The sequence below is a fragment of the Alligator mississippiensis genome, chromosome 1 (genome assembly GCF_030867095.1).
Source record: "Alligator mississippiensis isolate rAllMis1 chromosome 1, rAllMis1, whole genome shotgun sequence".
Classification (NCBI taxonomy): domain Eukaryota; kingdom Metazoa; phylum Chordata; order Crocodylia; family Alligatoridae; genus Alligator; species Alligator mississippiensis.
In genome coordinates this window covers 7,078,148-7,099,291 of record NC_081824.1, presented here as the reverse complement: position 1 = coordinate 7,099,291, position 21,144 = coordinate 7,078,148, and the positions used below count along the sequence as shown (strand labels likewise).

At 45.1% G+C, this 21,144-nt stretch overlaps 1 protein-coding gene across 1 annotated transcript in view; it reads left to right on the top strand.

The window, feature by feature from the left end:
* Window positions 1-1,328: 1,328 nt before the first annotated feature.
* The window catches only part of RP1L1 (RP1 like 1), a 31,694-nt gene continuing 11,878 nt past the window's right edge, over window positions 1,329-21,144 (top strand). The window contains exon 1 of the mRNA XM_059727201.1: window positions 1,329-1,967. Within this exon, the coding sequence (XP_059583184.1) occupies window positions 1,329-1,967 (639 nt within the window). The remainder of the gene's footprint in view (window positions 1,968-21,144) is intronic.

Here is a 21,144-nt window from a genome sequence, read left to right as displayed (position 1 = left end):
TAGATTTACTGTACACTTAAATACAGAGCTGTTTAATTACGCAGCTGTAAGGTTGGAGCATTGAATGAGACAGCAGCCGCGGATAGGCAAAGTGCTCGAGCCCTCAACTGCGGCACCCACTGAAGGTAGTGATGAAATTCCCATTGACTTCGATGATAGCGGGATTGAGCCACTCAGAAATAATTTTGAGTGGCATAATTATTTTCCTGACATAGGAAACAGCTGTAAAATGCTTCAAGCAACTACAGCTAAGTGAACAAGCTGAAGCAAATGTGATTAGAGATATATTTCTTGCCTTACTCATTTATAACAAGTGCACAGTTTCTTTGGTTGAAGAGTAGGATTTTTTTTTTAGTCTAATTGCCAAAGAGATCCCCTCTCTACTAAGAACATAATGTGAAGCCATTATTTAGGCAGGAATAGTCACGGGGTATCTAGCATAACATAGCTGGCACTTTTCTGCAAGCTGCACAAGAAAGAAAAGGACCCGGCTCACTTTCTTCTTGGGTGATGGTCTCAGTAGCACTAAAAGCCAGAAAAAGAGGGGTCAAGTTTCTCAAATGTCGGTGCCTAAAATTAGGCTAAAATATCCATACTGATGCCTTGACATAGGTTGAATTCCATATGCCCTAAGCATACTTAAGCTCTTATATATATTTTTAATTAGACTTATAACTGAAGGCCAGATTCCAGTTTCTCCTCTGCCCAGTGTTGTCAGCTCCTTCAATAATGCTTGCACGGCGCCCAATGTTGCATATTTTTCTTAGAGCCCCAGTCGACAGACCCCTATGTTTCTTGGCAGCCTCAGCTTTCCTTTTAGTTTTTTTTAAAAAGGTCAATTTTGGCGTTTGTGATGTGGGGGGAAAAGCTCGAAACTGTGACCAGGAAAGGCACAAAAACCAAAATGACAAGAAATGAAACCAAATCTTAGGCATCTTGAGGGGTCTGGCTCATAATATTTGAAACCTGGGGGTTTGTATTGCTGTTGGTTTCTGTAGCGTTTCCAAAATGTAACTGGGAATAGACACGAGTCTTGGATTATTCAAGGCTGTGGTTATGTTGCAAATTTTGTAAATGTTGTAAATTTGCAGATGCATATACTCCTATTTGTTTGAGCCAGTTCGTTCTCCATGTAGTGCAAACACCGCTGGCTGAATCCACTTCTGTCTTACACACATGGTGGGTTGCATGCAGATGCCATAACATTACTCGGAGGAACATTTGGGTCCGTGACTTGTCAGACGAGTGATATGGTGCTCGTTGGTGCCGTGCGATATGGTCCAAATGGATATTTTTCCTTCTGTTGCAGTGTCCGTCCAGTGTGAGGAATGACTCAGGCGGCTGCTGATGACCTGTCTACCGTCAGCCCCTACAACTATGAGCAGCCCCTTCCCCCCGTGGCCCGGGCAAATGCTGTCTCCCACGTTCCTCCAGCTAAGAAAATAACTTTCTTCAAGAGTGGGGATCCTCAGTTTGGAGGAGTCAAGATGGCCATCAACCACCGCCGCTTCAAGAGCTTCAACGCCCTCATGGACGACCTCTCCCACAGGGTCCCCCTGCCGTTCGGGGTCCGGACCATCACGACCCCGCAGGGGATACATTGCATCAGTGAGCTGGACCAGCTGGAAGATGGAGGGTGCTACCTCTGCTCTGACAAGAAATACGTCAAGCCCATCAGCATTAGCAATGCCAGCCGAAGGGCGGGCGTTCAGCGGAGCGGGCCCCAGAGTGGCGCCCCGCCGAAAGGAGCCCAGGAAAGTAGGTCCGAAGACTATTTTATGCCTTTTGCCCAGCAAGGCGCCAGGATACCCAAGAAGATCACTCTGGTTAAGAACGGGGAAATCGAGGTGCGACGCTCCATCATCCTGAACCACAGGAACGCCCGGAGCTTCAAAACTCTCCTGGATGAGATTTCAGAGCTTCTTCAGTTCACCGTGAAGAAACTCTACACAGTTGACGGAAGGAAGGTGAGTCTCTTAAATGCAAGTCATTCCTAATACGTACCACTTCAGTCCCTTTTATTCCCTAGGAGGCCAATCTTCTACCCCAAGAGATGACCTGGGGCACAGCAAAGCCAATTCTGTGGGCTGTGGGGCTCCACCTGCCCCAATCTAGAAAGATGCCCACTTGCTTCCCATCCATGTCCATTAGCCCTGGCAGCAAGGTGGTGATGATACCACTGAGGGCATGCCATGTTGCTGGACTTGAGCATGCTAGAAACTCAGGTCTTAGTTGTGGAGCCAGGATGTCTCACACCTTACCTCTCCACGTGGAGAACGGTAGCAGAGGGGTGGGGGCTTATTTCCTCAGTGGTGTGACTGAGCCCTTAGGGACTGACATACCTAAAGCAACAAGGTCACTGGGGATGCAGGAATGGAGATGGAGGACAATGGACCACGAGGGGTGACCACCTACAAACAGCGTGAGTGGCTACTAGGGTTGGGCAAAACATCCCCAGTGATATCAGAAACAACCCCAAACCCAACTGTGTTCACATTTCTGTACAAACTCCGGCTCCGGCTCCACTGGCAGGTTCACTGAGGCTCATCAACTGTTGAAGGAAGCTCGGGCCTGGGGTTAGGTTGTGGTTTAGGGTTGAAAACACCTGTTAGTGGCAACTTATCTCTGCTTTGATATTTTTTGGGAGGGCAGCAGGGAGAGTCCAACCTCAGAAGGACACTGAATGGGAAGGGATGAAAACTAAAAGCAAATATCTTTGCTTGGCTCTCTGTTGAACGTTTGCACATTCCTGCTGCAAAGGCATTGAATATGTGTCCTCTGAAGCCCCAAGGCAAACCTCCTCGGGTCTGCGTAGTGTTAGCCCAGGCTCAGAGTGGGAAAGTGGAAAAGTAGAGTAAACTTGCCCTGCTCTGCACCTCTTCAAGGGCTTCCCTTTCACTCCAGGGATAACTGTACCGAGATGCTGTATAGCGAGAGCAGTATCCCGCCTAGAGCTTTCATTGATTTTCTCTGTCTCTTGGACTCATTTTCCCTTGCTTTTATGGCCTGGCTAAGAGCACTGGGAAAGTTAACAGAGCACAATGGTTTTTGGACTCTATTTTGCCTACAGATGGAGTCAGGTAACTCTCATGTCAATAGGAGCTGTGTGTGCCCATTTGAGGGCAGACATTAACTCCCTATAGGACAGGTTTCTGAATGGCAGTGAGATTTTATCCATTTCTGTTGGGAGGGCTCCAGCCGGCTCATATGGTGAGACTATTTTCACCAGGTCTTTCCTTTCTCCACCAAGTGGCGTCATTTTTCCTCCTCGGTGCTTAATCATCAGTCCTACACGTGCCAGTGGCAAAGCTGATATAACAAGCAAGCCAGTGACTGCTTTTCTGTGCTTACTGAACGATTACAGAGGCGGGGGCAGAGCTAAGAGTGGCAGGATTATTGGCAGAGCCAGCGAGGGAAATGGGAATTCCTTTTTGTATGGAGAAAATAATTTTTTTTTTTAAACAAAGTTTTCCATCCCAAATTGAAACAGAAGAACTAAAATGGACATTTTTTTCATGGAAAAGGATTTCTGGAAAAAAATCCATTCTGGGAGAACTGAGGCAGGTTTGTGGCTTGCTGATTGCTTCTCTACAAAGGTCAGTCCAATTGCCACATTTGGAAGGAGGAAGGAGTTTTCCCCCATGGTCATATTGGTACAGAAGGTCGAGGTTTTGCCTTCCTCTGTAGTGGGGGGGAGGGGTATGGCCCTCTTCCTTGGATCTTTCAATCCAAGGCATTTTAACAACCCTTGCAACAGCAGGACACTGAGAGCCCTTACCCCACTGCTTTACCTGTGGCAGGCTAGGTTGCTTTTGATGTCTTTGGTCCATATGCCCTGTAGGTGTATGCCAGTGTTGCCTGTGCAGTTTTAAAAATATGTTAGGCAAGGATTTGTACAGCATGGTTTGAATAGGGACGATCCTGCTTCAGACAAGGGGCTGGACTAGATGATCTCCAGAGGTCCTTCCCAGCCCCACTTCTTTATGATTCATGGGGTATGTCTACATGTGCATTTACACCAGCTTAAATTTACTGCGTAGTAAGTGGGACTAGGTCAGTGCCTATACTTGCATGCATTAAAGCTCATTAACGCTGTGTGTGGGCTGGCTTGAGTCTAAAGTTAGTCCCAAGTCAGTCCATACACGCAGTGTTACTGCATACTAAGATGACTACGCATGCGTTACTACGCAGTAACTAACTGGGAGTAAATTTGATATCTGCATGATGCAGGTATCAAGCTTATGCTCAAGTCAGCGTATGTCGCTATATTTACTGCACAGTATGGGTGTGCACGTGTAGATGTGTGCCTATACTGCACAGTAAATGCACACATGTAGATGCGCCCTGTGATTCATTTAACTCCTTGCCTTTGGGCAGATTGCCCAAAGCTGAACACCTTTCTCTCAGCCTTTGTAGCTCTCAGTACCCAGCCCAGCCAAAAGAGGGGCCTCAAGCTGGCAGGAAGGATAAGGACCCAGCTCCCTGCTTTCCTTTCAGCCAGGCTTGTGGGGACAGCAGAGATTTGCGGTGCTCCACCTCCAGCAATCTCTCATCAGTTGTACTGCCTGCATTTCAATGCTAGCATCTAAAAATGTGATTCCTATGGGAAACTCCTGACCAGCTCTAGCAACCAGCAATGATACTAAGCAGTTAACTAACTTAGAGCCAGGTCCTGCTGTACATTGCAGTCATGTGGGATTTATACCAGTGTAACTGAAACCCAAACCTGGCCCCGTATTGTTGCTGTTGGCATCATCTCATGGTCTGGTGCCTATGAGATGTCAGTCTTTCATCCTGAGCTTGGGGATGAGCCAGCTCTTTAGAGCTGATGTTGATCCAATATGGAAGATGTCTTCAAAATAACAGATTGTTGTAGGCTCTGGATGCTGATGGAAATGTCCAAGCCGTTGTGGTGGCTCTTCAGAGTTTGGGGCAGTCTCTAGGGCATTTATTATAATCAGTGCTAAGTTAGCTATTCCTCTGCAAGTTGTTTTTCATTCCATACTGAAAGATTGATTCTTCCTTCTCTGCCAGATATCCATTGGCCAAGCAATGTTTTGGATAGTGAGCTTGATGCCTATAGGATATCTATTTTCAGGCTGCTACTGTTCTATTCGAGCAGTAACTGGTCCAGCAATGTGGCCCCCACAATTTGTCTGTACCACTCGTTTGCAGTGGGGGATGAGCTCACTGCCTGGTCAGTGTGGGCTCCTGATGGAGGTTCACATGAGGGGTAGGTGAGCTTTGAACTCACCACCTGATCAGGGAGGGATGTGGCTGGAGTCCCTGCTTTCACGCAGCTCCGGAGCCCAGGGGTGGATGCTGCTGTTGTTTGCCCTTCCCCACCCTCTCCCTTGCCGCGTTAGCAGAGGAGAGGAGGGGGTGAGTGGTAGTGGCAGCACTCATCTTCTGGGCTTCAGACCCTCATGGAAGCAGGAGCTCTGGGCAGACGCTGCACTAGGAGCTCACATGCAGCATGGCCAATGGCGGGTACGACCATGTTACTGCACCTCCTCTGGATCTGCCCTTCTATTCAAGAGCAAGGTAAAGTCCCAAGAGATCTTAATTGCATCACATTCTCAATATTAGGTCAAGCTCGTTATTACCGCTGCTTGTGCTATCAGCGCACGGGCCCCAGTGAAGGGCACTGACTACAGTACACCCTTGTGCCAGCCTTAGACAGTTGCTGCCAACAGGCTGATGATCTTGGCATGTGCGTTACACCTTCTGCATGTGTCTGTGGTTTCTCCAGTTCGCATAACATGACAACCCAGCCAGTTTGTGTAAAGGTCCTGCTAGTGCTTCCATTTAGTCCAAGCTGCATGCTGGTTTTCTGTTCCAATAATGAGGGTGTCAGTTGATGGTTTGTAGCAGGCTATGCTTGGCCAGGGTTGACAGCCTACAGTTCATGGGCTGGATCCAACCCACAGGTCCTTTGGATCCAGCCCACAAAGCTGTGGCTTTGGCAGCATTCATCAGTAGGGAGCTCTTCCTGCACTGTGCTCCAGCTAGGCAGTGGGGGATGCAGCGGAGGGGGGCCCTGCCAATGCTATGCCACAGCTGGGTGGTGGAGAGCAATGGCAGAGGCAGCTGGGTCCTCACGCCAGCAGACCTGAGACCTGAACTGGGTCTCATCAACACCCTACAGAAGGAGACCAAACCAAAGGGAGCTTGGCTCAATGTGTTGGACATTGCCTAAAAATGAAGGGAACCTTGGATTCTGGATCTTGTTCCTGCCTCCAATGGTATTTCTGCATTGTACATTTAACAGTTTTTGGGTTACATGATAGAGTGCAGTAGGATGACTTCTGCTCCTTTGGCCCTTTTCACTGCCCAGTGTGCCATCTTCAACAGGGAAAATGGAGGGCACTGATGGCTGTGGCCAGCTCATGACCTGGTAATTTAAATACTTCACTGGGAAGTAAGAAATAGTCCTCTTCCAGGACAAAATACCACATTTTTTTAATACAACACACATCTCTTTTAAAAAAAAAAAAAAAGATGCTAGAAACTGGAGTATGCATAATATGCAAGGAAATATGGTAAAAGCAGTTTCTGCTGCTCACTAGCTGAAAGACAAAGTAAAGTCTATACATGATCCACGGAAAGCAGAAGACTGAGCAGGCTTGCTCCCCCAGCTGCTGCTACTCAGTCACTTATTGCAAGGAAAGATCTTTTTTCTTTATTCTGCCTTTCAGAAACAAGATGTGAATCTTATTCTGGGGCTTGTTGTATACAAGGAAATATGGTATGGTTTGTTTTTTTTCCTGCAGCTAGCAGCACAGGGGCTTTGAAGGAGTTTGCACACCTTTCCTGGGTAGAGCAGGATCCCAATAGGGTTTGAGCATCCACAGCAGATCCTTTCCAAGTCTGGCAAGTTGCTCCAGGGGAAGTAGGATCTAAAATCTGCCTAAGTAGCTAGAAGAGCTACTTATATGGTTAAATTTAGCTGTGTAAATGCTACTTGCCCACGCAGAGGGAAGTTGGATTTTGGCCAAGATCTTGAATAGTCTTCAGCCTCTTCCTTCCAGGCACATAGAGGATCAACCTCCATGGTTGGGTATCAGGTTCCCCATATGGCGAGTGGTTCCCTCGTCATCCTGTCTGACTCTTAGTCTTTCCAGAGTCCAGCCTAACATCACGGGAGAAACAGAAGCATCAATGGCTCAGAAGAGGTTGTTTCCAGTGAGCCTGGAGTCCAAGAATTGAGGGAGTAGCCGCTTGTATCCTACTGTCATTTCCTTTTTAACTTCTGCATTGCTAATGGAGCCATGCCCTCCAAGTCTAAGAGATCTGTAGCTTTCTTCAAAAGATAGTGGAGCAGTGACTTCCTCTGGCATTAAGTCTAACTCTGTCCCAACCACATACTCAGTCCAATAAAAGATATCACCTTAACATCCTTATCATCCTTGCCTCTGATATTAAATTCCCCATCATCATCCCCTCTTACAATCCGACCCTTATTCATGGCCTTTGTGACATATTTGCCTACTCCAAATTGGATGCACGCATCATCTGAAAAAGGTTTTAACAATCTTTGTCAAGGCTAGGATATGTTTATCAGACTTTAGGAATCTTATAAGATGACTATTAACAGCGGTTAGGTTACAACCTTAGATGGTGACATCTGTCTTCCATACACTAATAGCTTTTTGGAGCATTGTATATTCTTGGTGATTTCTATGTCCATGAATGTGGAGCTGAATCAAAGGCCATCACTGAATCCACATATCTCTGAGATTTCTCTTCTTGGATTTGGAAATCTTCATAACTAATGTTTCAAGCAGAAGCTGATTCATGGTGCCTTAGTTTATTTGTATTCTTTTTGCTCCTGTGTGAAATACCTATTCCTAAACTGGTGATCTTAAATCTTACCTGATGTGGTCAATGTTAACATCTTCCATATGGCTGGGAAGCATAATTGATTGGTAGTTTGAATGTGCTTGGACGACCCAGGCTTTTATTTTTTTGCAGTTAACATTGTTCTACTCCATGTCACCCATGTAGGACCATCTGGATGTGTTGTGCTAATATTGGTTGTGAAGCTGCAAAATATTGAAGCCAAAACCCATGCAAGCCTCCTGGTTTGGGCATTTTTCAGTTCTTTGTTTTCTTAAGGGCTCTCTTGACCATTTCTATTCTTAATTTTCTGTTGTTGAACCTCTCGTCAGCATTTAATCCATGTAGCATTCTTGGGTGCCTGTAGATGCGCAGAATGTCTGCTCCAACATGCTGTAATTACATGCTAATTAGCACGCTTCAGTAGCTTTGGCATCTCGTGTATTCAGCGTCCCCACACTTCAAAACGGTGGCAGGCATGCTTTATCTAAAGCTCATTGAATGAGTTTTAGTTAAAACGTCCCTGCCGCCATTTGTAAGTATGGGATGCTGAATACACATGATGCTGTGGGCGCCTTAATTAGAGTGGCTCCCGAGAGCAACTCTAATTAAAGGGCCTCACCTAACCCCACCCCACCCCACCCCACCCCACCCCACCCCCAGAGCACATGAAAAGATATCCCTTACGATTAACCAAATTGTCCCAGATTTTTGTCCAGAAATATATGGCAATTTCTGGGTCTGAGAGCTATGGGTTTATTTCTGCCAACTTTTCAGAGATGTCTTGAAATGCTATACTTTGGTGTTAAAGAATTATTTATCGTATATTTTAATTCTCTGATCATATGTTTTCATTGTTTTTCCTTTTGGTATTTCAGTGAAGTCTTGTTTCTTCCGTGACTGATATAAATTGGCTGGCTCCCATATTTTTGAGTACCTTTTCCTCATTTTGTTTGTTATTTTCCCCAGAATTGGCTTCAAGTTGACTTAGCCTCTATTTTTTTTTCCTCTAGGAGTTTTGCCCCCAGCCTCCTCTTCCAGGGGAGTGGCTGCTATTTTTAGGAGCTGGTTGGAGTTAAATTGTGACTTTTATATCCCTCTCATTTCATGCACACCACTTGGGCAACAGCCACTATTGATTATTGAGTCTCAGTGATGTCAAGGATTTGTATTTGGAGTAGCAAATGATTGATCTTTGTTGCTTCCTGTCTTAGCTTAACACCATTTGCAATTTTTAATCGGGGAATCTTGATACTCTGTTTAGTACCCAATTTTTCTTTAACCTCTTGCAATTCAATTGAACTCTTCTTCTCTCCTGGGATGTTGATAGGGGCAGTTTTAAGTTTTGAAGGATCGGGATCTGCATCTGCTGTTTGCTGGTTTTGGAGACCATTTGAGATCCCAGAGTCTATTAACACACTTGTCACCTATAACAGAGTTCATGGTGGTATATTTTGTCCAGTGCTTCAGTTTGGAATCATAGAATTGTAGGGCTCCACAGGGACATTTAATCCACCCCCCTGCACAGATGAGCAATTTGCTGTGTCTTACCCATCCCAGACAGACCCTTGTCCACCTTCTGCTTGAAAACATCTGAAGTAGGAGACTCCACAGTTTCCCTGGGAAGTTTTTTTCCAGTGTCCTGCCATTCTGACAATTTGGACATTTGATTTAAATTTGCTTTGCTGCTCTTTAAATCCATTGCCTCATGTCTTGCCCTCTCTGACAAGGGAAAAGAGTTTTTCTTTGTCCAGTAGAGACATAACAGCAAACAACCTTGTCTTCTTCTGTGGTCCACCAAGACCTTCTGGATGCTGCTTTTTCATTCTGGATCATGGCAGGGCTCTCCTTCTACCTTACCAGACATTGCTGTGCTGACTTCCTCACAGGTTGTCCTGGGCTCCTGTAGACATTAGTCTCATGATATACAGGTGCAATGTGTGCAGCATTTCTTTGCCAATGCAACCTCACTCCATAACGGATTTTCTTTTTGTCCCCATTTCCATGGAGTTTCTTGGTGACATGAGGAAACAAGTTTGTCACTGATGGAAACAAAAGCCCCTATACATTATAGTTTTTATTACCACCAATTGACAGAACTGACCACTATGAATGAACTTGCAAAAGTTTCTTTTAAGCCTCTTGCTTGAATTTAATCATAGCTAAACTGAGAAATACCCCTTTTCAACTGGAATTCTTTCTGGCTGGGTTTGCCCAGCACTGACCTTTATTTTCCCTGGAAAAAGGTTTTGTGTAACTGGCTTGTGTTATGGCTATATTTGCTTTCTTTTTGCTTCTTTGAATTGGGGTCAACCTGAGCTTTTGCCTCAGAGAGGGAGAAATGCCAGCGATTGCATGAAGTCCATGATAGTGCTGCCTTAAGATACTCAGATATTGTGGTGAATGGCAATAGTTTTATAAAACCCTACGATGGGCAAGTCTCAAGATGGTTTCATTTATAAGATTGGTCATCAGTGGGCGTGTCTACACATGCATTAATGCGCTTTTCCTAATGTGCATTAAATTTAGTGCCTCCTATATGAGGTACTAAATTAATGCATATTAGGTTGCACTAATACTTGTGCAAGCACATGTTTTTTAGGTGATGCTTAATGCACAGTAGCCTTTCTGCTGAGCATATTAGTATGTTTTTTTATGCTCTACTTTAATGCACAGTAGAATTGGCTACTGGGCATTACAGTGCACATGTAGATGTGCCCAGTGATAACTACTGAGACCAATGACTGCTAATTTCTGCACCCATCCTTTCTTTTACTCTGCCTTGTCTTCCCTTCCAACTATCATTTATTTATCAACCTGTTGCCTATTATCAGAAGCCTTCCCTATAAGTACACTGGGGACAGACTGTTTCTGCCTTGTCTATGCCATTGCTAATGCTGAAAGAGCCTGGTCTCTTTGGGGGGGTCATTAGATGTTCCAATAGACATAGTTAATTATTAGACAGCTGGAGCCAATGGGAAATTAACTAGAAGAGCCTGATTCAAACATTACACCAGTCTAAATCAGGCTGGAATCAAGATACCCGATGCTCTTCCTACTTCCTGTGGCTAAGAACTCATGTAAAACATGATGGAGCAGTAGGAGAGCAAAGGTGAGCATGACAGACAGGTAAGCTGCAATTAGACTGGAGAGTGGATAGGAAGAAAAGCCCGTAGAGAAAATCTTAGTATCAATGAAGTCAATACCCAATGGCTCAAAACTCCCATTGACTTCAACACAGCTGGGATTGACTACAGAAGTGTTTTTCTGAGGTCCCTCCCTGATGTCAGAGCCCAGATTCTCAGCTGGGTCAATCACCAGAGTCAGTGATTCTCAACCAGGGTGCCATGAAATACTTTTAAGAGTGTAGCAGGCTTCCACACAATCTTCAGTGTACAAATACCTACACATGATTTACAAGATAAATCCTGAGATTTTCAGGTCTCGACCTGGAAGGGTGTGGGCAGCGGGGTCCCGCAGGGCTCGGTCCTTGGACCGATACTCTTTAATGTTTTCATCAGCGACTTGGACGAGGGAGTCAAATGTACTCTGTCCAAGTTTGCAGATGACACAAAGCTATGGGGAGAAGTGGACACGCCGGAGGGCAGGGAACAGCTGCAGGCAGACCTGGGCAGGTTGGACAAGTGGGCAGAAAACAACAGGATGCAGTTCAACAAGGAGAAATGCAAAGTGCTGCACCTAGGGAGGAAAAATGTCCAGCACACCTACAGCCTAGGGAACGACCTGCTGGGTGGCATGGAAGTGGAAAGGGATTTTGGAGTCCTAGTGGACTCCAAGATGAACATGAGTCGGCAGTGTGACGAAGCCATCAGAAAAGCCAATGGCACTTTATCGTGCATCAGCAGATGCATGACGAATAGGTCCAGGGAGGTGATACTTCCCCTCTATCGGGCGCTGGTCAGACCGCAGTTGGAGTACTGTGTGCAATTCTGGGCGCCACACTTCAAGAAGGATGCAGATAACCTGGAGAGGGTCCAGAGAAGGGCAACCCGTATGGTCAAGGGCCTGCAGATCAAGCCCTACGAGGAGAGAATAGAGAAACTGGACCTTTTCAGCCTCCGCAAGAGAAGGTTGAGAGGCGACCTTGTGGCTGCCTATAAGTTCATCACGGGGGCACAGAAGGGAATTGGTGAGGATTTATTCACCAAGGCGCCCCCGGGGGTTACAAGAAACAATGGCCACAAGCTAGCAGAGAGCAGATTTAGACTGGACATTAGGAAGAACTTCTTCACAGTTCGAGTGGCCAAGGTCTGGAATGGGCTCCCAAGGGAGGTGGTGCTCTCCCCTACCCTGGGGGTCTTCAAGAGGTGGTTAGTTGAGTATCTAGCTGGGGTCATCTAGACCCAGCACTCTTTCCTGCTTATGCAGGGGGTCGGACTCGATGATCTATTGAGGTCCCTTCCGACCCTAACATCTATGAATCTATGAATCTATGAATTTCAAATAGGAATCCAGAGTGTCAAAACCATTCTGACCTGTTGCAGTTATTTTTAATTCGTTGCATCGGAAGAATAGATCTGTTATTTTTTCCATAGTCAAGAAAGGAGGGAAAGCTAAGAGCTGGCCTTTTCCAAGGGGCGTCTTGAGTCTAATGAATGGTTCCTTAAATATAGAAAGGTTAAGAACCACCAAGCTAGGTCTGTTTAAGTCAATAGTGCTACACTAGTTCAGACATCAGCTGGTGATTAGGCCAACACCTTTTTTAGCACTGAGGCAGGAAAATCTGTTTGTCGGATAAATGGTGACGTACCATCAGATTACCAAAGACATATTTATGTGCATGTACTAGTACATGTCAGGAAATGTCACACAGCTTCTTCCTCTTTTTTGTTAAGTGCCACTAGACTATAAGTGGTAGGGACCAGAAAACTGGTATGATGAACCCAGAACAGGAGGTAGCTGGAATCAGGCCTTTGAGATTCTCAGATACAACGTGTAACCTCCCTCATTCGCACTGGAGATCTCAGTTCTGACTTGACAGAGCTGTGTGTGTGTATGCTCCTATACAATGGACTCATAGGAAACCCTGCTAGGCCATCTTTTATTTAGGGAATATCAATAACACAAGCCAAGAGGCTTGCACCGCTGTTGGAAATTGTCTTATATTCTCATAGATTTCACTGGCCCAGGTCATGCCCCCAAAATCAACCCACAGAGAAGTTCTTCCATGCTTACGACGTCTTCCCTGCTTGCATGGGTGAGATGGAGGGTAACAACCAGGAGGGTTGTTTTAGCAGATGACAATCACTGAAATGCAGGAAAGGTCCATCCTCGGCCCATTTCCCCCAGCCCCTTTCCGCCTTACCCTGTCTTCGGGCATGACCCTGAAGACAGGGTGGTGTAGTCGCAAACTACAGCAGCTGCACGCCAATGGAGGAGGTCCTGAAGGCAGGGAAATTCTCCAACATCCAACTAAACTGGCCTTTGGGCTGATTTGTGCCATGGGAACAGTGTAGAAATTCCTCATGGCCATGGCTACACTCCCAAACCTCCGCCTTGTGCTTCAATCACAGGACTGTTCTTCCAGTACATTGTTTAATTATTGAAAGACTTCTTGGAACTTAATGTTCTTCCTTGTACAACCTGGTTCTTTGAACCCATTATGTAGCAGGTATGATGAAGAGCCCAAATGGCTTGTGGCCACTAGGACCAAGTGTTCCCACCGCCAGAGATTTCTCTAAGTTACTTAATCAATGGAACCAATCACTGAGAAATGGGGGAAATTCTCCACAAACTGGAGTCATTCAGTCATGACTGGATGCCTTTCTAGAAGACCCCCAAGACCAACCACAAGTTTCATAGACATTATAGACATTAGGGCTGGAAGGGACCTCGGGAGGTCATCGAGTCCGGCAGGCAGTCGTTGGTCTTGAGGCAGGACTTGCTGGGTGAAATCCTCTCCTCTCTCTCTCATGCAGGAAATCAAGCTGGTTGATCATAATGGCCCCTTCTGACCTAAAAAATCTATTCAAGAATTGGGATTGAGTAACCATTTTAAACCTCATGTGACTGAGTTAAGGATATTTCTTCACTAAAAATAATAAGAGGCAGGTTGGTTTTTTTTCCCACACAGAGTCTAATTAACTTGTGGAACTCATTGCCACAAGATGCCACCCTGGCTTATAGCTTAAAGGTGATTAGATAAATTCTTGGTGGAAAGGTCCACCCACGAGTGCTGAACAGAAAAGAGAGGGGCGCAGCCTCAACATCTGAACTTCCTAAACTCTGGGTGCTGGAAGCTGCAATGGAAAAGGAACAGGAGGGGGAAGACCTTGGACATACGATGTTTTCCACCCCCCAGAGCACCCACGCGCTGCCACTGTGAGAGACAGGACACTGGGCTAAAGGGATTTACAGTCCAGCCCAGTAAATGGCATTTCTAATGTTCTACTTAACTTTCATGAAGCAAACCTGAAAGAGGCACTCTGTTTGGGCAAAAATCCTACTTTGAAACTTCTCATTGGGAATGCCAAGCCCTTCTCTCATCCTTCCTGCTCATTGCCTCTCTTCTGCAGGAAAAGCCAGAAGAAAGAAGACACACTTTTTGCATCATTTGCACTGCTACGTACAACTTCGGGTCAATCTCCTTGTTGTCGTTCGGTCGATCTCTCCATGTTCCCATTAAAGAAGCCCACTGGCATGCAACTGGGTGAATATTTGTGTTCACTGAAATGATCATTTCAAGCAACTCAGAACTATTTTCAAAATAGTAATAATATGCTACTGTTCTGAATAGTACATTGCAGAAGTAGTGAAGTCAACGGTTTTGGTATTCACAAGCTGATTAAGACTCCAATCATGACACTAGGAAAGAGACCTCATGGACGTTTTAGCCCCAAGTCTATTCGACAAGTATGTGAAAAACCTGGATTCAACTCCCTTTCTCTGCCTCATTCACTTGCACTGAGTCCTACTAAAAAAGTGGTATGGAGGTGGTTAGCCAAGGCAGCTAGTTCAGAAAGGCATGACTTTTGGAGGCAACAGCTTACTTGATTTGATACTATGAATGGACTGGCAGGAAGAAAAGATTTTACATAGAAAAGAAAGGGACAGGGGGAGGGGATGCTGCGAAGAGAGGTAAGAAATAGGTTGATTAAATTAACTGAGACGAACCAGGCACTTCACACCTAGAGGGACACTGGAGTTAACAGCTAGTTCAGGTAATCGGATACGAATTTGAGACCATGGTTAATCCAGTCTGTGGATGATTTCATGTCCTGCAATTGTGCATTCAAGTTGGTTTAAGTGGTCGCAGCAGGCTACCCAACTCCAATTCTCAACAAACCACCAGGCCTTACAGACCCGGCTACCGGCTGTGCCCCCTCAGCAACACAGAGCACATCACCACTGCACCAGGAAACATGAATGATAGCATTATCACTTGCCCCTCTTCCAACATCATATACATCACCACGCGCTTTTAGTGGGCTTCTGCTGTCCACATTGGCCAGATGGGAATATCCCTTCCTTAAAAAAATGAATGGACACTTATTCGGCATCAATTCCAGACAAACACAAAAGCCCACGACAAAGCACTGTACCCTCCCTGGACACCCCAGCATTGACTTCAAAGTAACTTCTGAAGCCACAAAAGTTTAAAAATCAATTTCTGGCTAATAAAGTGACAGTGTCTAGGTGCCTGAGTTATGATTTACTGCTAATAATGAAGTTATTATTCATTTAATACTGAACAGCCTCTGACCTCAGCAGACAGCAGTGCTTTTGCTCCTTTTTCTCTGTTTTCATGTGTCATATTCTGCCTACAACTTCGTGTTTCACATATGAATTATTGCCAGTGAGGACAGTTCCTCAGCTGGTGTCAACGGCTGGCCTTAGGTGCCATATCTACCATTCGAGCTTCTGGATTAAAATCTTAAAACAAGCCACCATTTTCACATTGAGTCTTACCACAATTTCCACAGTTTGCAGGCAAAACCACGATGAGTCCAACCAGAAATGTATAATACCAACAGGACTTTGCATCCAAACTGATCCACAATCAGCGGTGTTCATGCCATTTGGAGTTTGCTGTAACAACTGTCTCATTATCTTCCCAAGATGCAGTCTGAATGACTTTAAGGACTCTCTGCTTTCTCATTTTAGATATGCTCTGGGCAGATCCTCAGCTAGCATGAATGAGCATCAATTGAAATAAATGGAACAATGATGATTTAGACCAGCTTAAGACAGATCCAACCATAATCTTACCAGAAAAGAAGCAAGGGTTTGTTTCTGATATCTTATACGGCCCCAAATGTATAGTGCGAGGATGCCCAAAAAGCTTATCAAACCAACGAGACAGTTTGTCCAATACAGTTATCACAAAAAACCCTGCCTCTCATGCATTTCCTAGGCCACCTGTTATCCAACGCTACTTACAAATACTTGCAACTCTGCATTTGCAAATGAACCTTGGGCAAAGAAAAACCACTCTTTGTCCTGTGCATATTCTGGTACCAACATATTATTTTTCTGGCCATAGAGCAATTTAAACGAGGGTAAAACAATGCAATGAGTTGAAACCAGCAAACACGTTGCTTGCATTTATCCGTGTTGCCAAATATGGCAAACTTCCACCCCCTCCTGGAAAAATTGTGAATTTACAGGAAGGACAAATTCACCCGTCCTGCGGGGGGGTTTGGACTGGGCTTGTTATTTGCAGGAAAGGCAACTTTTTCATGGAGAGAGAAGAGTTTTCCAGTACCAGAAAGTGGCTTTTCTTTTGGGGAAGACTCAGAAGGGATCAAAGGAAACCTTTTTGCTTTTTCATCAACTCCCAGTTTCTCACCTTACTAACAAGAAAAAAACATATTAGCACTGCTTGTATATTGAGTAGTTGCACCGCAAAGTTAGTAGAAGAAAGGCCTGAGTCTCCTCTGACTTGCAACTGTTTTCCCAGGGCTGCTCCCCTGGCTTCCAGGGTGGGGTTTCTTCACCTAATATCAGTGCTCACACATTTATCGCAAGGTTTTCAGCGTTTGAAACTTCGGCCTCACTGACGTGAAAGACAAAATTCCTATTCACTTCCATGAAGACAGGATTTTCCCCTCGGTGCATTTCTGTGTGCGCCCTGGTCCTTTCCTTGGGCAGCTTCCGCAGTCACCCAATTATGTGAGAATCTAAGTCTTTTCCTGATTTATTTTTTAAGATAATTTTCTAGCCCTCCTGGTCAAAGGAAACAACCTGAACCTGTGAACCTGGAGCGCTCAGACACCAGATCAAATAGCTGAAGACCCTCCCACAAATTATTTATAAAAATCCTGGTTTTAAGCCAATCTTATGGTTTGGGGATGAGGTTGTGAGCATAGGTTGACTCATCTTTGCATGTTTAAGGATGGGAATATTGCTTTGATTTCCCAGTGTAGGAGATTGCTCCTGGTTTATCAGTGTAAGAGACAGCAGACTCTTGCCCTAAATTTTGGCTAGCTGCTTTGTAATTAATGATTACAATTTGTTGAGAAGGGGAGAACACGTTTCACCAAAAAATTGTCTAAAGATGTTTCCCCCTTTTTGGCATTGCGATCTCCATGTGAACCCCCCCCCCCAAAAAAACAAAACAAAAAACCAAAACAAAACAAAAACCTGACCTTTTCTCTTGTCCGGTCTCAAGCCAGAAGTGTCTTGGCTTGAGTCTCAGATCCTAGACCGAGGTTGCAAAATGGGCATATATGGAGAAAAGAAACTTTCTTTTGTGGGAAGCAGATATGGTCTGGAGCCAACACGGGCCAAATTCAAGTAACAGGAAGACTCTCACCATCTTCGGTGAGAGCTGAGTCAACTTTCTGAGACATTGAACTTGTGCATATGTCTCTTCTCAGAAAAAAAAATCACACTGCAGCATTCAGTGTCCCGTTCGCTTCTCGGGTTTACCTGCTTCTTCAAAATAGCTCCACTGTTCGGTATTCCTTTCTCTTTCTTAGATGACTTCCCCTTTCGTCCATCCTGCCCAGCCGCTTTCCTCAGGGTCCCGGGGTGTTTCCAACCGTCATGGAACCCGTGGGCTGCTTCTGGAACCTCTGCAAAGGGCATTGCCCCGAACCATTGCTTGGGGCGAAATTTGGAGGGATGACTTATTTTACTGAGGTATCATCTACCTGCGCAAGGGATCAGAATAGGAAAAGTAGCCCACCACCTGTTAATGGCCAGGTAGATGGAGCTTTCTGATCCCTGCTCCTAACCAGCTAAGAGTTGGGCATAGCCCATTATTTTTCTTAGTCCCTCTTTCACACCCCTCATCCATACCCTTGTCTCATGGCATTTTTTGGATAGGAGTGAGGCCTGGTATTTTCCACATGTTTGCACAGCATTACTTAACTTGCTTGGACACTAGGCCCTCTCTCAATGTAAGTCTTAGCATCACCGGCAGCTACTTTTGACAACTTCTTTTTGCAGCACAGGTTTTCTGCCCTCTTCCCTTTGGTAAGTCACCATTTCCATTTGCTAAATCTGGTTGAACAAAACCATTATTTTACCTGGTTTTTAACTTAGGACAGAGCAGAACTGGGTGCTTGAGTGCTCTGGGCAGCAGCCGTGAAGAAGGCATCATCAGTGGCTGGGCTGTCTCCAGGCCAGCAGCATAGCTGCTGCTACCTTGCCTGCCTCCTACTTCCCTCATTATACTACTGGCTTAGGCTGTATCTGCTTCTTCCCCTGACCTGAAGAAGGTGATTTTTATGCCTGAAAACTCATATATAGCTGGTTCAATAATAAATGTTACCAAACAAATCTTGCTTCCCTATGGGTGCATCTACATAAGACGCATTAATGTGCATTAGCCTTAGTTAATGCACATTACGGGCATGCGTCTACATGCACACGCCCTTAATGAGCATTAACTTAGGCTAGTTGACCCTAAATTTGATACCTGCAAATGCAGGTATCAAATTTAGGCACGCTTAGTTAAAGTGTATTAACGCGCGTGTAGACATGTCCCAGCACTAGCTTTAGTGCCAGGTCTGCCCTTCTACCCGGGGAGACGTGGCAGGGCTGGAGGGACCTAGCACTAGTACCAAGTCCCTGCACGTGTAGACACCTGTCAGAAATTGCTTAATCATGTTCATTAACTTAATGCACACTAAATGTAGTTGCGCTTATTTGCACACATAGATGCGCCCCATAAGTACGAAATAACCAGATCAATAAGGTATAATAGAGCAGCTTTCTACCTTTCTACTTTGTGTAGTTCCCTACAATGCCCACATCGTGGTTCTGAAGTCAAGGGGAGTCTTTCCACTGATTTCAGTGGGACTTTTATGAGGCCTGGCATGGATTACCACCCATTTGTTCACCTCCCAATGATGTTTGATGCATTTCTTGTGAGAGCGCATTTCAGCCAATAGCTTTCAAGCTGTTCCAACTAAGTGTTGCTTAGTCATTTCATCTTGGAAAGTTGGGCTGCCTTGTATTATGAACAGTTGTGCCAAAGGATTAATTTGCTGGAACATCTGCAGAGAGAGAACACAAAATGGAGGCAGAATGCTGCCTGAGCAGATCATTTAGATATTTGAATAAACACCTGCTAATACATTTTTACACTACTTCCAGAACTCTGGATTAAATTCTGAGGCTTTTGCCAACCTTTTCATTGCAAACTGCTCATTCCATTTTTTTCTCCTTTTATTTTATGCCCAATTATTCAGGTATGTGGGTTTAGGAAAGTCTAGTGATTCCCTTTTAAATGGAGCCAGAAAGCCTGGGATTCCTTACCGGGCCACTGGTTCATCTTTCACTGAGGGCTAAGCTACTAGTCGAAGGGAAAGAGTGGATACACAGGTGCTTATCACAGAACAACTTTTATCCTGGGATAAATTCTTTCTATGCCCATACCTTTTATATGTATATTAAGTGTGAAGGAGTTACTTGGTATCTCCTGTTCCCTGTCTGTGGCCCACTGTAGTTTTTGAGACGTTGGTCCTAATGATCCAAACTTTGTCATGTGTGTAAGAGGTGCTTTGTGTTTGTGCTGTGTTGGAAGGGCTGGAGTGAATGCTCTTGTAGATCCCTTTAGGCTAAATGTCTGTTACCTGGTTGCTTGTATGACCATGGTCCTCGCTTCCAATCCTAAATATTGAACCTACATTCCTATTTACTGTAAACTATGCTCAAACTAGGGAGTTGGAAGCCAGTTTTGCAGTTTCCCTTTCTTTGTGTCTGGATGGAAAGGGTAATTCCTTGGGATTCGCACCCCACAGCACAAATGTATGGTCTGGAAACATGGCTCCGGCATCTTGCTTGTGCTGGTCAGTGGGAGGCAGTAATATCAGGTATTCGGGTAGCTTCGCAGGTGCCAGTTAGAAAGGCTGACAGTCTTATAGGTAGTGAAAGGAGAAAAGATAAGGGTTGGCAAGTCTGTGTTAACCAATAAGTAACCATCAATTTTATTTGTAGCACCTTCTGGGGAAAAAACAAATGAGGATGGGACAAAGGGGAAGACAGTGAAATCAAGCCCCTTTTCTCTTTGGAGTAGAAAATGTGGCTTTGCATTTGGTGCCCTTCAGGTTATCTGCTAACTTCGTAAAAACAGCAGCTGCTTCTACAACAGAGTGATAATTTCATTAAATAATCTGGATGTCCACTCCCTCCAGAGGATGTGGGCCATCAAAGTCCTTGGGCCTGTGCTGGCTGCAAAAAAGCTTGAGTGGTCTTAAAAGACAATTTTAGCCTCTTGCAAGGATGCACACTTAGTGAGACTAGGCACATGAGTAAGGCCTCCAGAATCAAACCCATCGGCTCCCTATACACGTGCTGGTTCATGTTTTAATTAAAACTTGTCAGTTAATTGAGTCTGTTTCACGTTTTAATTAGACTGCTCCAGCATGACCTCACCGTCCCATGTAGAAGTCGCTGCACGTTGAAAAATGGCCGTGGGGTGCTTTATCTAAACCTCATCGAATGACATGTGACAGCAAGGTGTTTTAATTACAGCAGCTCTTCAAGAACTGGTCTAATTAAAACATTCCCCTGCCCCCAGCTGAGCACGTTAAATGTTTGGCTGACCTGATATCCCTGATATGTCGTGTCTGATTTTATACCACTGTGGGTGAGCGCTAATGTAATTGTAGAAACTCAGAGGTGAAGCAGATTCACATTATTAGCTCATCTGTATGGTGTGGTTGAGAAGATAAAGCATTGAGCTGGGACACAAGAAGAACTAGGTGCTGTTATCAGGTCAGCCCTGGGCCTGCTGCATGATCTTGTATGGGTCACCTCATATCCTGTGCCTCGATTTCTGTAAAATGAGGATAAGGGTGAGACCGACCTCCTTTGTCAAAAGCTTTGCGACCT